Source organism: Chroicocephalus ridibundus, chromosome 11 (genome assembly GCF_963924245.1).
Source record: "Chroicocephalus ridibundus chromosome 11, bChrRid1.1, whole genome shotgun sequence".
Lineage (NCBI taxonomy): Eukaryota > Metazoa > Chordata > Aves > Charadriiformes > Laridae > Chroicocephalus > Chroicocephalus ridibundus.
The window spans coordinates 21685226-21699979 of record NC_086294.1 but is presented as its reverse complement, the minus strand read 5'-3'; the positions used below and the strand labels follow the sequence as shown (position 1 = coordinate 21699979).

At 71.2% G+C, this 14754-nt stretch overlaps 1 protein-coding gene across 3 annotated transcripts; it reads right to left on the bottom strand.

The window, feature by feature from the left end:
- Positions 1-35: 35 nt before the first annotated feature.
- Positions 36-13721, bottom strand: UNC5A (unc-5 netrin receptor A). Of its 3 annotated transcripts, XM_063349365.1 has the most exons (16): positions 13479-13721; positions 4927-5148; positions 4656-4799; positions 4474-4577; positions 4178-4358; positions 3891-4058; positions 3525-3689; positions 3246-3434; positions 2398-2697; positions 2212-2299; positions 1947-2115; positions 1616-1849; positions 1353-1502; positions 1099-1263; positions 840-1018; positions 36-634 (listed from the first exon to the last, which is right to left on the bottom strand). In XM_063349365.1, the coding sequence occupies exons 1-16, from the start codon at positions 13594-13596 to the stop codon at positions 469-471; spliced, it is 2742 nt and encodes a 913-aa protein (XP_063205435.1). In that variant the 5' UTR covers positions 13597-13721; the 3' UTR covers positions 36-468. The 3 variants fall into 3 exon arrangements, with proteins under 3 accessions (XP_063205435.1, XP_063205437.1, XP_063205436.1); XM_063349367.1 differs by lacking the exon at positions 3891-4058; XM_063349366.1 differs by lacking the exon at positions 13479-13721 and having other exon boundaries at positions 37-634; positions 4927-5282.
- Positions 13722-14754: the final 1033 nt, after the last annotated feature.

Genomic DNA, 14754 nt, shown 5'->3' with positions numbered 1-14754 from the left:
GGGCACAGCCCCACGTAGCAATATATATCGAATTTATTTACATTCACGTCCGGCAGACCCCCCGCCCGCGGCACCGCTATGTACATAAGGCCAAGTGTAAATACTTGAATGCACTTAATACAGAATTAAAAAAACGGTCTTTACACAACACGGCACGGGGCCCGGGGCCGCCCGGCCCCACACGCAGACAGCACGACGGCACCGCACGCACGACGCACACCCAGCGCCCCCCCGGCCCCCCGCCATGGTGCTGCGGGACCCCCAGGGCCGGGCTGAGCCCGGCCGCCGCAGCGCTGGGGGGGCCCGGCCGCCGTGGGGCACGGGCATCCCTCTCTCGCAAGGGGGCCGGGCAGCCCGCCCCGTGGGTGTGGGGCAGCGGGGGCCTGGGGGCCGGCCAGGGTCCCCCCTGCCCCATGGCGGTGGTCCCCTGGGAGTGGGGTTGGGGTTGTCCCCCCACTGCCGCCACACTCAGCACTCGGCCTCGGAGACGGCGAAGAGGGCTCCGTCCTGCTTGCCCACCTCGGCCACGGCGGCAGCCAGCTGCGAGAGGTTGCCGTTGGGGAAGTGCCGCGCTTCCCACAGGTTGAGGATCATGGCCGTGGGGCTGGGCTTCGAGGCGAAGAAGCTGAGATGGCTGGTGGGGGGGGACAGAAGGACCACGTCAAGGCACAGGGATGGGTCCCCACCCTGGGACCAGCCCTGTGCTGGTCTCACCTTGGGCACCATCCCGCTCCCCGGGTCCCACAGCATGCCAGCATCCATGCAAAGGCACAGGATGAGGACAGAAGCCCCCAGCCCCCATCCACTGTGCCACCCCGTCCCTGTCCCCATTCCCCCACCTGTCGAGGTTGAGCTTCTGGGCCAGTGTCCTCCAGTCGGCTCCCCGGGTGCCCGGCGGGTCCAGGCTGCTGATGATCTTCTGGCGGATGAGGAAGGGGATCTTGAAGGCACTGGGTCCCACGAGGGCTGGGGCGCCCACCTCGCTGTCGGGGACCAGCCAGTCCGAAAACCTCGTGTCCTAGGGGAGAGCATGGCGGCGGGTGAGGACGTGAGCTCATCGTGGGGTCACCCCTGGGATTCCCCCGGCCCTGCCCTCACCTTGGCGATGTTGAAGTTGACGGTGAAGCTCTGCCCGTCGCCCTCCACCTGCCAGACCCAGATCTTGCAGGCCAGCTCGCAGGTGCTGGGGCTCAGGCGCTCCAGGGTGAAGGTGCAGTGCAGGAAGGGCTGCAGCCCGCTCCAGATGTGGTAGAAAGGGATCTCCTGCAGCGGGGTGATGGGCGTGGGGGGGGGGTCAGGGTGGCCGGGACAACCCCCCATCCTCATCCCCACCCACCGTCCAGGCTCTTCACCTGGTAGCTGGCGAGAAGCTTGCTCTTCCAGAGGGAGCTGGGCATGTCGTGGATGGAGAGGCGCAGGTTGTGGTAGCTGTCCTTGAAGTGCAGCACCCGGGGGGCTCCGATCAGCTGCCCCCCCAGCTGCTTCTCCAGCTGGATCACCTCCTGCCGGCACAGGCAGCGGTCGGGCAGGAGCTGCCGCACCCCGGGAGCCCCCGTCTGCATGGCATCACCCCGAGCTGGGACGGGGGGTGTTGCGTGGGGACCCCCCCCGGTACCTTGAGGACGTCCTGGGTGTCGCTGAGGCAGTAGACGCGGATGTTGTACTCGAGCGAGGGGCAGGCGGCCGGCGCGAACAGGACCAGCTTGAGGCGCTTGGAGGCCGCCATGCTGAGGGACTCCCCGACCAGGGCGAAGCGCCCCAGCTGCTCCGTGAAGACGTAGCAAGCCTGCGCTTCCAGCTGGCAGTAGTACAGCTCCGTGCACGGCTCGGCGCCCAGCTGCAGCACGTCCTGCGGCACCCAGGCAGAGATGCACCCCGGACACGGGCATCCCCCCTCGCTCCCCCCCGCAGCCCGGACCCCCTCGAGCCCCCCGGCGGGCGCTCACCTCCCACGTGCCCTCACACGACTGCTTCTTCAGCCGGATGCTCCAGTTCTCAGCGCTGGCCTCCACGCAGTGACCCATGGCCAGGATGGCGGGGCGGGTGAGGAGGACGCCGGGGGGGCCGCAGCTGACGATGGGGCTCAGCAGCGTCTGGCAGCCGGCGAGGGGCAGCCTGGGGCAGCGTTGGGGGCAGCTGAGCAAGGCCAACCCCCCCCCCAGCTCTTCCCCCGTAGCCCTGTGTCCCAGCAGCCCTGGCCACGGCACCTACCTCACCTCCTCCTGCTTGTGCAGGGTCAGGTAGACCTCGTAGATCTTCCCCCGTGGGATGGCATCGGGTGGGATGAGCAGGCTGATCCCTGGGTGGGGGGGTGCAGGCGGGGGCGGGGGGGTGAGCCCCATGGGGACCCGCCCGCACCGGGCGATGCTCCGGCACCCCGTCCCCATCCCGCCATACCTGTGTTGGGGATCATGAGCCGCCCCCCCAAGAAGTTGAAGGTGCCGTAGGCCATGTTGGTGGTGCCGCGGGGCAGGGAGCGAAAGTAGCTCTGGGTGGAGAGCCGGGCCACGAAGTCGGCACCCTCGGCGGCGGGAGAGCTGTGGTGCAGCGTGTGCCGCCCGGCGCCCAGCGGGCTCAGCAGGTGCCCGTTGGGCAACTGGAGCTTGGCGGGGCCGTCCTGGCGCGGGCAGAGCGAGCCCTGGTAGGTCATGGTGGCGGTGCTGAGGTCGGGCTGGATGGTGAGCAGGCCGGGGTTGTCTGCGGCACAGAGCAGGGGGCCGTGGCGCCGGGGCACAGCGGGGATTGGGGGGGCGGGGGGGGGTCCCCGCCGGTGACACGGCGGCACAACTGGCCCCAGGGGACATGGGACACACCACGCTTGCCCCATCGTAAGGATCCTACAGGGCACAGTCACACCGGGCTTCCAAAGGGCATTGAGCCTCTGCCCCACAGCACAGACCCTCGAGGCACTGTCACCCTGGGGTCCCCAGAGCACCCAGCACCAACCCAGCACAGACCCTATAGGGACCAGGGACACTATAGGACACAGAGCCCCTGCCCACAGCCAGCGACCCTATGAGGCACAGAGCACTGACCCCACAGTCAGGGACCATTTAAGACACAGCCCCCCTGTCCCTAGGTCAGGGCCCCCATAGGGCACAGAGCCCCCACTCGAGACCAGGGACCCCCACGGGACGCACAGCCCCTGCCCTGGGCTCCCCCCAGGGGCATGGCCGCCCCCAGGTCCCGAGGGCCACCACGTCCCAGCGCGGGTGCGCAGCCCCGTTCCCGCAGCCCTCGCTCACCGGCCTTGCTGGGCTTGATGCTGACGGGCTGGAAGCCGGCGGTGAGGATGGAGGAGTCGGCCACGTCAGCGTCCAGGCCCCCCTTCTTGCGGCAGTACACCAGCACCCCCACCAGCAGCAGCAGCACCAGGCACACGGCCACGGCCACCAGCCCCACGTACAGCGCCACGTCCTCCGCGCCGCCGGCGGCTGCGCGGGGCAGGGCGTCAGCACCCACGGGCATCCCCCGTCCACCCACCCCCGGGCGGGGGTACCCCCACCGTCCCCCGCCGCCCTCACCGTGGCTGCAGAGCTCGGAGGTGCAGTTGCGCGTGTCCAGCTCGGGGCCGCGACACTCCTGGCCCCCGTTGCGTGGCGCCGGCTCCGAGCATTCCCGGCTCCGCCAGTGGGTGCATTCGGCCCCGCACACCGACCACTTGCTCCACTCCGACCAGGCGCCGTCCACTGCGGGCACAGCCGGGGGTCAGCGCCCCGCTGCCATCCCCCTTCCCTGCCCCGGGGCCGGCAGAGACGGACACACACGGTGGGGGGGTGGTGGTGGCAGGACGAGACACCCGGGGGGGGACAGGGACCGCAGTGGGTGCAGCAGGGAGTGCAGCATCGGCACGGCGGGGGCGGCGGCGGCGCCCGGGGCAGGGCGGGTACCTGGGCAGAGGGTGGTGCAGGCGGTTTTCTGCACGTTTTGGCCCTCACAGAAAGCCCCCCCGTTGAGGGGTGTGGGGTTGGTGCAGGTCCGGCTCCGCTTCTGCCAGCCCCGTCCACAGCTGGTGCTGCAGCCCGACCACTGCGTCCACGTCGACCAGCCGCCGTTCACTGGGTGGAGAGGGACCCATCAGCGCCTCGCCGGGACGGGGGGGGTGACGCGGGGAGGGACAGGACGGGGAGGGCGACACCGGGGCAGCATGGCGGGGACAGGCGCGGTGGGGCCGTACCGTAGACGGTGATGGCAGCGGAGGCGCTGCGGCGACGGGCCACGATGTTTTTGGCCACGCAGGTGTAGTTGGCGGTGTCGGCCAGGCGGGCCTGGCGCAGCACCAGGCTGTGCTCCGGCGTCACGTAGACGTTGGCGTCCAGCGCCGGGTCCACCAGCTCTTCGTTGCGCAGCCACTCCACCTGCGGGGCAGGGGGATGTCAGGGGGTCACCCCCTCTGGGGGGCACCCACGGCGTCCCCACGAGCAAAGAGGAACCCCCAGCTGCATCCTGACCTGCCGGACCGTGGGGGCTCACCTCGGCGGGGGGGATGCCCTCGGGAGGGCGGCATGGCAGCACGATGCCCTGCTCGATGGAGACCTCCCTGGCCGTTGGCTCCTGCTCGAAGTTCTTGCGCAGATCTGGGGAAGCACAGGGGTGACGGGGGGGATCGGGGTGGCAGCACCCCGCGCCCCATCCGGGCACCCGCAGACACTCACAGGCGATGCGCACGAAGGCTTTCTGGCTCTTGGTGGTGCCGGAGGAGCTCCAGGCCACGCACTGGCACCAGTACTCCTCCAACCCAAAGATCTTCTCCACTTGCTGGCGGGTGACCTCGATGCGCACCTCCATCACCGGCAGCCCTGCCATTGGCGGGCGGCACGTCAGCACCGGCATGCCGGGAGTGGTTGCCACAGCCCCAGCCCCATGCAATCCCCCCTCCAGACCCTCGTGACCGGCATCGTCACCGTCCCTCCCGGCAGCGCTCACCGGTGCCGCGGTCAGTGCCATGCTGCGTGATATGGTCGCCCTGGTGCACCCACTCGCCGTTGCACTTGAAGTAGATCTGGGTGGCAGGGGTGGCGCGGCAGGCCAGGCTCACCGCCTTGTTCTTCACGATGTAGACGTCCTCCGGCTCCAGCTGGAAGTGTGGCAGCAGGTCCGGGGACGCGCCGGACACCGGGTTGGCCACCGTCGCGCTTTGCTGAGCACCTGTGGGGAGATGGGGGCTCGGCCACCTCCAGCGTGCCCAGGCTGGGTGATCACCCATCCCGCCGTGGCTCCGTGCCGGTGGCCCTGTGCCTCACCACCGTCCCCCTGCCGGTGACGCGGCAGCCCCCTCCCGGCCCCGCCATCCATCAGGGAGAGCAGCCGCGCGGTGGCTGCGCCCGCTGAACCCGCGCCGATCCCTCATGTCCACACTTAGCGCTAATGAAAAGGAAATGTAGTGTGACCAACAAGGGCCATCGCTCACGCCTCCCGGGGCGCCCGCCGTCCCCCCTCCCCAGCACGCTGCCAGGCACCAGCCGGGGGCCGCGTCCTGCCCCGTCGCCCCCTGGGGTGGCACAGGGCAAGCGGTGGGGTGCGTGTCCCATGCCCTGGGGACACAGCAGGATGGCACAGCGGTGTGCCCTCTCCTGTGCCACTAGCACCCGCCTGGGAGTGGGCACATGCATGGCGCACAGGGGCTGGCTGTCCCCAGTGTCCCCAGGGTGGCAAGGGCGATTCGGGGCTGCACACACGTCCCTCAGGGGGGTCGAGCATCCCCCAGCTTTGCCTGGGGGCTGTGGGTGCCACTGCCGCGTGGGGACAGCAGCGCTGGGGACACGGCTTGTGGCACGGTCCCACAGCGCCCAGGTCCCCCAGCCCGGACATGGCCAGGTGCCCCCACTCCCCCCACCCCGCCGGCACCCGCTGTGGAAAGAGTTAATAAACCAGGCCCTAAATAAGCATTTGATTAACAAACGATAAAATACCGATTGTGTCACTGAATGAAGCTGTAATTGCTGCTGCTAATTGGCTGGTTAGGATTTAATAAGCAATTAAATGGGATGGAATGCGCAGTAATTAAGTGCCTTCGTTTGGCAACCGCCTGCCGCCCCCCACACGCCCGTGGGACCCCCACTGCCCGTGCCCACCCCGGCCCGCTCCCACCTGGTGGCAGGGATGGGGACGCGGGGGACACGGGGGTCCCTTGAGCCCTGGCTGAGTCCCCCAGGGGCGCTCCGGGCCTCGCTGCTCCCCCCAGCTGGATCAGGCCCCTCCGAGCCAGGAGTGGGCGCCGAGCGAGCCCGCCGCGATGCCCGCCGGGACGGGCAAGGTGCTGCAGCTAATTTACGCGGGGAAGATAAACGGCCACCATAACGCGCCGGTTATTACCCCATCAGCACTTTTACAATGTCGCTGGCAATTAATTTAATTAAAACCCCTGTCGGGGATATACAGGCATTTCATATTTCACTGGTTTAACGACCCCCCCTAGCCGCAGCCCGGGGCCGGCCCAGGGGGGTCACGGTGCGGACAGGCGTTGCGGTCCCCGGTGCGGTGCCGTGCCCGGTGCCGGCTGCGGCACGGCTTGCCACAGCACCCGCCGCTCGCACCGCCGCGCCTGCCGCTCGCGCACCCCTGGGTGCCCATGCCGCGCTGCCCGCGCTGGCACGCGTGGCTCCGCGCTGCTGAGAAGGGCAGGAAGGCAACCCAATTTCTTTATTACATCCCAGGTTTGCCGCCGCACAGCACCACCACTGCTTCCGGCCAGGGCGGCCGCGGCGGGCACGGCAGGTGAACGGGAGAGCGGTGCTGCGGGGACCGGCCTTTTGATCACACGTGAAACGAGTACAGCAGTCGCCGAGCGGCGTGTCTATCCATCACGGCCCAGCGGAGCGGCGCGGGAAGCCCGGGGACGGCAGCGATGGGTGGGGGAGGCAGCATGGGCACGGAACCCCCCCCAGCTGCCCACCCAAATGGGGTGTCAGGTGCCTTGTGGGCAGGGTGGGACCAGGGGCAGCCACCAAAGCTGGGGACATGCAGCGAGCGGCAGAGCTGGGGGGCTGCCAGACACCCCGCAGAGCCCCCGGGCGGGATGCTCTCCTGCTGCTTGGCACCACGCTGGGCACCGGCGGGGCTCTGTGCCGCTGTGCGGTCATGGACAAAGCCATGCGGCACGGCCAAGAGGCCGGAGCCAGCCTGGAGCCCCGGCGAGGGCGTGGAGGGGCTGTGGCGTGGGTGCCCCACGCACCACGGGCACCCCATGCACGGCGGGTACCCCGTGCCCTGCGGCACTGCATGCACCATGGGCACCCGATGCACTGCGGGCACCCCATGCACCCCGTGGGCATCCAACGCACCGCAGGCGCTCCACGCAGCACGGCTATCCCAAACCCCACCTGTATCCCACGCACCACGGGCGCCCCGTTCCCTGCCGGTGCCCCATTCCCCGCGGGCACCCCCTGCACCACGGGCACCCTCCCCCCGCAGGCACCCCCGTGTACTGTGGGCCCCCCCCCAGCCACGCCACAGACACCCCCCACAGCGTGGGCACCCCCAGGCCGTGGGCGCAGCGTGGGTGCCCCGTGGGCAGCAGCCCCCCACGCGGCGCCGTGGCGGCTCCCGCACCGCGTCGGCCTCGCCGCTCACCTGCCGCTGCGTTGCCATGGAAACAGGCGAGATGCTTATGTCACCTTGGCAAAGGGAACCGGGGAACTTCGGCGGGGATGGGGGACGGGGACCGGGGGGACAGCGGGGTGCTGGGCCCCGCTCACCCCCGGGACCCCCCCCCTCCACGCGGTGGCAGGGCCACAGCCCCGTCCGGCCGCTGTCTCGGCAGCCAAAGGGCTAATTGGGAGCGCGGTTTGCTACCGGCGCTGATAAATCACGGCCGGTAAAGCCAGTGCATTAAGCAGGGCTTTATTATCAATTACCCGCCGCCCACGTGGGCTAACGAGCACGCCGGGCAGGCCTGGCGAAGGGTGCTGGGGGCCGGGCTGGCGAGCAGGGCTGCGGCACCCCCGCGGGGTGCAGAGGGGATGGGGGCACCTCGCTACGGGCTCTGAGCGCCCGCCTTCACCCCAGCACTGCGGGACCCCCCAGCTGCTCCTGGCTCCCTCCCCATGCACAGAGCCCCCCTGCTCCCTGTGCCCCCCAGCCGCTGCCATCCCGGGTGGCCACACAGCCCCTCACCATAGCACCTACACCCCCCCCCCACCACCACCACCCCCAGCATCAGAAACACCAGGTGTACTGGTGTTACTGGGCAGGGAGAGACTGCAGGATGTTGCATTGCCCAGCGCAGGGGGACAGGGCACTGCCAGGACCCACTAGGACCAGCAGGTGACCCCCCCCCAGTCCCCCTGGTCCTCAAGGGGCTGATCCTGTCCCCGGCGCCGGTGCCCCGCTCCCCAGCGGTGCCGAGAGCAGCACGCTGGGCGCCTGGGTGCCTGCTGCGGGGAGACACCGGGAAGGTCAGTGTGTTCTTGGCGAGGAGAGGCTGCTCGCCGGCGGCTGCGGCAGCATCAGCCTCGGCACTGGCATGCCGGTGTGTGCCCGCTCGGCGCAGCTGCCCCCGGGACGGAGCAGGCAGCTGCCTCCAGCGGGAGAATGATCCGATGGCACGGTTCCCCCCAAGTGCCGCTGCCCAGCCGGGACCCACGCATCGGCTGTCCCCGGCAGGGCAGCGAGCCATCCCTGCCTCCCTCTGCCCTCATCCCCTGCCTGCTGCCGGCCACCCTGGGGGGTCCCTGCGGCAAGGTGGGGACCTTGATGCCAGCACGTGCCCCCATCAGCTGTGCCCCCCTCCGGGGACCTCCCCGGATCCCCCACAGGCTTTGCAGCCGGCGGATTCAATCCCAGCTGGCGCCCCATCCATCGCGCCCGCGCCAGGCCTGGCACGCCATTAACATGAAAGATTTCCTCGCGCTTTGCCGGCGCCCGGCCTGCGCCCCGGCAGCAGGTAATTAAAGCAATAATTGCTGCTGATTGCACCGGCCTAAACGAGGGAAGGGTAGGCCTCAGGGGGAGGGCAGAGCATGCCCAGCTGTGCCCAGAGGAGCCTGGGGGTGCCAGCCCTGCCTGCCACGCCACACACAGGGGTCCCCGCCACCGGCACTTTGCTCTCTGCAGGGCGCAGAGGAGAGGAGCTGGCACGACTCGCCGCCATCAAAAAGCTTGTCTGAGGCTTTGAGCCGGGCACCATCCTGCCGGGAGAGGCTGGCTCCGAGCCACGATGAGCCGGTGCTGCCCCTGGGAGACCCCCAGCCAGGGGCTGCGGCATCGCCTGGCACTGCCCAGCCGCCTGCGGCAGCTCCGACGCTCACCTGGAGCACCCGGGCATCGGCAAGCGCTCCCCCTGCACCCACCTTCCCCCCCCACGCCTCCCCTGTGGTGATGCCAGGCGGGTGCCGGTGCCAGCCCCGGCCAGGCAAGGAGCCAGCAGGGTCAGATGCCAACGCCGGGCGGCACGGCCCGGCTCCCGGCCAGTCTGGCACGTGGCGAGTACTGGGGACGATGGGCACAGAGTGCTGACGCGTCCCCTGTGATACAACGGGCACAGTGCCCCCACAGGTGCCCCCGCCTGCCCTGAGACTGTGTCCCCAATTTCCTGGCGTGTCCCCAAGAGCCGGTCGCTGCCCTGGCCCCCCAGGCGTATACCCCACGTGTGCCAGACCCATGGCCATGGGAGAGGCTGGGTGGGGGCAGCGGGGGGCCGGAGGGTGCCCGTCTCCCAGCGAGCGCGTGGCAGCGTCTGGGCGCTGATTAAGCGAGCGCTCGTTATGAATGAATTAGTCAGGCGGGTTTGCATGACAATGGAGCTGCCTAATTATGGATTTGAGCTGATAACGCTCTCCCCATTACATGCAATTAGCATGTGCCAGGGCGGGCAGGGCTCCCGGCGGGCTGTGCCCTTGTCGCACCCCAGCGCCCGCCGAGGGGCTGCACAGCCCCAGCCATGCCCAAGCCTGGCCCACGCTGCCCCGCGCCCGGGGTTTGGGGACAACAGTGCCCGCAGAGGCAGCCGGCGGTGGCAGCCCCACCCCAGGGACCACCTTGGCCTGCCTGCGGGCTACCATCCCTGGCACCCAGTGCTGGGCACCCACAGAGCTGGTCCCCTTTTGACCCCATGGCACACACAGAGCCCTGTTCCCTGCCAGCCCCCGGTGCCCGTTGAGCACCACAGCCCCCCACAGCCCCAGCCTGCCCCCAGGACCTACGCCAAGCCCTGCCAGCCCCCGTCACAGGGAGAGGGTATCATCCTGGCCCCGGCTTGGTGGGCAACTGGGGGTCTCCCCCAGCCGGGCACTGGGATGGTGTGGGGGGGACGGGACTGGCCCAGCCCCATGTGCCGGGGCTGTCACTGGGGTCCCGAGCCCAGGGGAGCCGAGCAGCTTTCCTGGCTCTCCTTTAATTGACAGTGAAGAGCAAATGCTCCTGCCGAGCCCTGGCCCCGCTGGGAAGAGCGTCAAGGTCACCCTCAGCCCCGCGTCCCTGCCAGAGTTGGGGGGGCAGTCGGGCAGGAGGCTGGGGACGGCCCCTCCAGCCACGCAACGGTCCTGGGTGCCAGGGTCCAGCCCCACTGCCTGTCCCACTCCCACCCATGGGTGGGATGCGGTGCTGGCAGCCCTGGTACCCCATAACCCTGTGGCAGCAGGACCCGAGACCCCCACGCTGCAGGCAAGAGCCCCACGCTGGGCAGGGTCTGGGGGGGCCAGGGTGAGCTGTGATCTGCCTGACACCCACCCAGGAGCAGCACCCAAAGAGGGTGTAGGCAGCAGGGCCAAGGGGTATCAGCCAAGTGGGCCTGACTGGGATGAGGACGGGGTCCCAGTTTGCACCATCGGGAGCCAGCCCACCCCAGCCTGTCCGCGGGCAGACACACGTCACACAGAGCAGCGACGGTGCCAACAGCCGGAGGGGTGCTGGCACCGAGGGTGCCCCCCTGGGTGCAGGGCAAGGCATGGCAGGACACGCACGGTGCGTGGTCGCCGTGCCATCATCCCTCAGGCACCAGCACCAGTCCTGGGCTGGTCCCGGGTGCTGCAGACCACCCAGGCAGGACGGGCGCTCAGCTGCACCCACAGCTGTGAGGTGCCCACGGTGGCCCCGGGGGGTGCCCAGCCCCTGGTGGCACCACCGGCACCCCGGTCCCCTCCCGCAAGCACCTGCCAGGGCTCCGCACACTTTTGATGTAGTGCCAGCCCCGCATGGCACCGAGCCAGAACAAACAGCCCTGGGCGGGCTGCGTCTGCTGCGCGCTCGCGCTGACAGCCGGCACGGCAGCTTCCCGGCGCGCACCAGCCCTGCCCGATGCCCTGCACCGCTGCCCGGCCACGCACAGGTTGTGGGGCGCTGATGGGATGTAGCGACCTGGGGTACCAGGCTATGGGGCAGCAAGTTGTGGGGTGCAGTGGCCAGGGGCTGCCCGTTGGAGCCTGAGGGTCACCGGCAGCCTGGTGAAGCCGGCGGTACCATGCGGCTGACGCGTGGTGAAAGCAAAGCCCGTGGCCCTGGCTAGAGAAGCTGGGGCCGGAGCTGGTGTGGGGCACACTCCATGGGACGAGCGTCAGCCTGTGGCAGGAGATGCTCTGGGGCCTGGCACCGTTTGCCGCAGATGCCAAGGGGAAGGGCCCATGGCAGTGCTGGGCCAGGGGTAGCTCCCGGGAAGGACCCCGTCCCCGTGCCCTTGCCCACCCACCAGCGCGGCACTCGAGCTGGGCAGCCCACGCACCTCAGTTGCTCCCCCCGCACTGCTGCCCGCTGCCCCCAGCCCTCGCAGCTGCTCTCGCCCTTCCCCTGCGGGCACGAGCAGCGGAGCAGGCAGCCTGCACCGGCGATGCTGCTGCGCGGCGGCAGGCAGGGGCCCTTTGCCCAGATACCCGGGTTCCCCTGTCCCCAACCTGCACCCTGAGGGAAGGAGCGCCCTGCCGTGCCCTGCCGTGCCGTGCCATGCCGGAGCAGCACCCGGTGCGCAGAGGCCCACCCCTGACACGTCTGTGCCGAGCGGTGGCCGCGCAGGTGGCTGGGCTCCGTCGCGCCGCGGCCGGCTGTGAGCTGCCTGCCAAGCGAGCGGCGAGGACGAGCTCCCGTGTCGCACTGCCCCGAGCCGGCGCTGGCACTGCCAGGCCCCCCCACATCTCCCGCCGCAGAGCCGGCATGCGGTGGCTTGGCGCACCCCCTGTCCCCTTGTCCCCCACCTCCATCTGTGAGTCACCACGGCCCCACGGGTGCTGTGGGGACAGCAGTGCTCCATGCCCAGCTGGAGGTCGGTACCCACAGCACCCTGCACACGGGGTCCCCTGCACCCAAGGGGTGCCCACCCACCGTGCCACCCATCACACCGGCTCTGCAGCGTCCCCCTGCAGACGGGGCCATGCTGGGAGTGCCGGGCGCGGAGTCCCCGGGGTGACCGGCTGGGAAGGACGAGCGCGGGGAGCACGGGGGCTGCAGCCCCCCTGGGTGCCCGCCATGCCCGCCCACCGCACCAATGCCAGGCTCGGGGACGTCTCCGGTGGCGGTAGGAGGGTCGGTGGGCCGGGCCCCCGGGGCGCAGAAGGGGTGTCCCCCCCCTCGGACCCCCCGCAGAGCGCACGTCCAGCCCCGCGCAGCTCCCCGCCCCCAGCCCGGTCCTTTGTCTGCAGCCGCCACTTCCAGGCTGCCGTGACACCTGCCAGCAGCCGCCAGCCCCGGGCACCCGCCGCCCCCCCGGGACCCCCGGCTCGCCAGCCGGTGCCGCTCAGCCCCGGGGGTCCGGCCCATCCCGCTCCCCCACCCGCCGGGTCCTGCCCGGGGCAGGGAGGGGGGACAGAGCCGGGGGCAGCCGGGCTCCGGACCGTCCGCGTCTGCAGCAGCACCGACGCAGCCCCGCATACACCGCTCCCCACCCCCGCCACGCCACGGCCACCCCCGCGGGGTGACAGCACCCCTCCAGGCTATCCCCCCCCCCCACCTCCACCGTCCCCCGTGTCTCGGCCAGGTGATGGGGACAAGCAGGGTCCCCGGGCAGGGAGGGCGCAGGGATGCTGTGCGTGGGGCAGGGAGCTCACGAGTGGGGCAGGACCGCTACGGACACCCGTGCCCGGAGCTGGCAGGGCCCCGGGGGAGCGGAGCGGTGCCGGTGAGGCGGCGAGCGCCAGACACCCCTACCCCCCCGCCCCCCCAAGTGCGGGCAGCGTCCGGGGGAGTGCGGGCTGGACACGCGTGTGCGGCCATGCGTGGGCATGGGGCGGGGGGTGGGGGGCGGCGGTGCCTGTCGTGGGGCAGGGCGCACGCCCCCTGCCCGGGAGGGCACCCGGCACCCCGCGGAACCCCCGGTACCCCGCAACCGAGCGGGGGGACACCCCGCACCGGGAACGACCCCCCGGTCCCCGGGAGGGCACCCGGCTCCCCGCAGGACGCCCTCCCGCCGCCGCCGCTCCCCGGGTGACCTTGCCCAGCGCCCGGTGCCGGCTGTCCCCCGTCCGTCCGTCCGTCCGTCCGTCCCCCCCCCACCGCCGCCGCCACCACCCCCGCGCCCGGAGCCCGGTGCCCGCGGGGGGCGCGCGGTGACTCACCGGCGGCGGCGGCGAGGAGAGCGGCGGCGAGCAGGGCACCGAGCGGCCCCGGCGCGGCGGCGGCGGCGGCGGTGGCGGCGGCGGCGGGGGCCCGGCGGCGGCGCGGCCGCGCACCCATGGCGCGCCCCGCGGAGCGCTGCGCGGGGCGAGGGAGCAGGGCGGGCCGCGCTCCGCGGCGCCCTCAGCGGGCCATGGCCCCACCGGCCCCGCCACCGCCACCGGCCCGGCCCCGCCGCTGCTGCCGCCCGCCGCCGCGCCCGCTCCGCTCCGCTCCGCCCGGGCGCCGCCAATGCGGGGCGGCGAGCGCGGACCCGCCCGCGGAAGGGACGGCGCAACAGCTGGGCGCGCCCCCGCCGCCGCCCCCCCCCCCCACCCCCCCCCGCCCCGCTCCGCACCCCCGGCACCGCACATTCCCCCCCCCCCGCTCCCGCACCCCCCCCAGCGCGGTGCACCCTCCCCAGCGTGGCATCTCCCCCCCCCCCACGGGACACCCCCCCCTCCGGTATGACGCCCACCCGGCACGGCACCCGCCCGGACCCCGCTCTGCCCCAAGCCCCTGCTGCCCCAGGGGTCCCCCAGCCCAGCCTGGCACCCCACGGGCGGGTGGGGGGACAACCCCGGCAGAAGAGGGTCCTGCTGGCACCCTGCCCTCCACCCTCCGGCCACCACGGCTCCGGCCGGTGAGCCCGGTGTCTCCTGCTGGGAAACGTCACGTAAGCGGGGCCATCTTGCCGGGAACGTGTGCCACCCGTGGGATCCCACCTCACTGCCCCACATGGGGGTCTGGCCCCGAGGGACCCCACACTCAGCCAGGCTGGCCTCTCCCAGGGGATCTGGCTCTTCCCTGGCTGCAGGATGCAGCCCCTTCCCTCCCTGTGCCATCCCTGTGCCCAGCCACGGTGCACAGCAAGCAGCGCTGCCACCACCAGCGGGCAGATTGCAGAGTGGGCAAAGGACGAGGGGCATAGGGGGGTGAGGGGGCTGCATTGGGGTGCCCGAGGTGCTCCCCGGACCCTGTGGGAGCCAGAGCCCGTGCCAGAGGTGCCAAGCATCCTCCTGTCCCCAGCAGCAGGGGCCAGGCAGGGGCAGGGCCGGGCAGCGGCTCCCAGCGCCACACAGTGATAATTTCATTAGCAGCTCCAGCAACAATTAACAACTGCTTTGACGCCTTCGAGAGCTGGAGCGGGTGCGAAGCCAGTGCGGCTCTCCCGGGTGGCACCGGCTGTGCCGTGGCCTCCATCCGCCCTAGCACAGCACTGGTGGTGCCGGGCAGAGC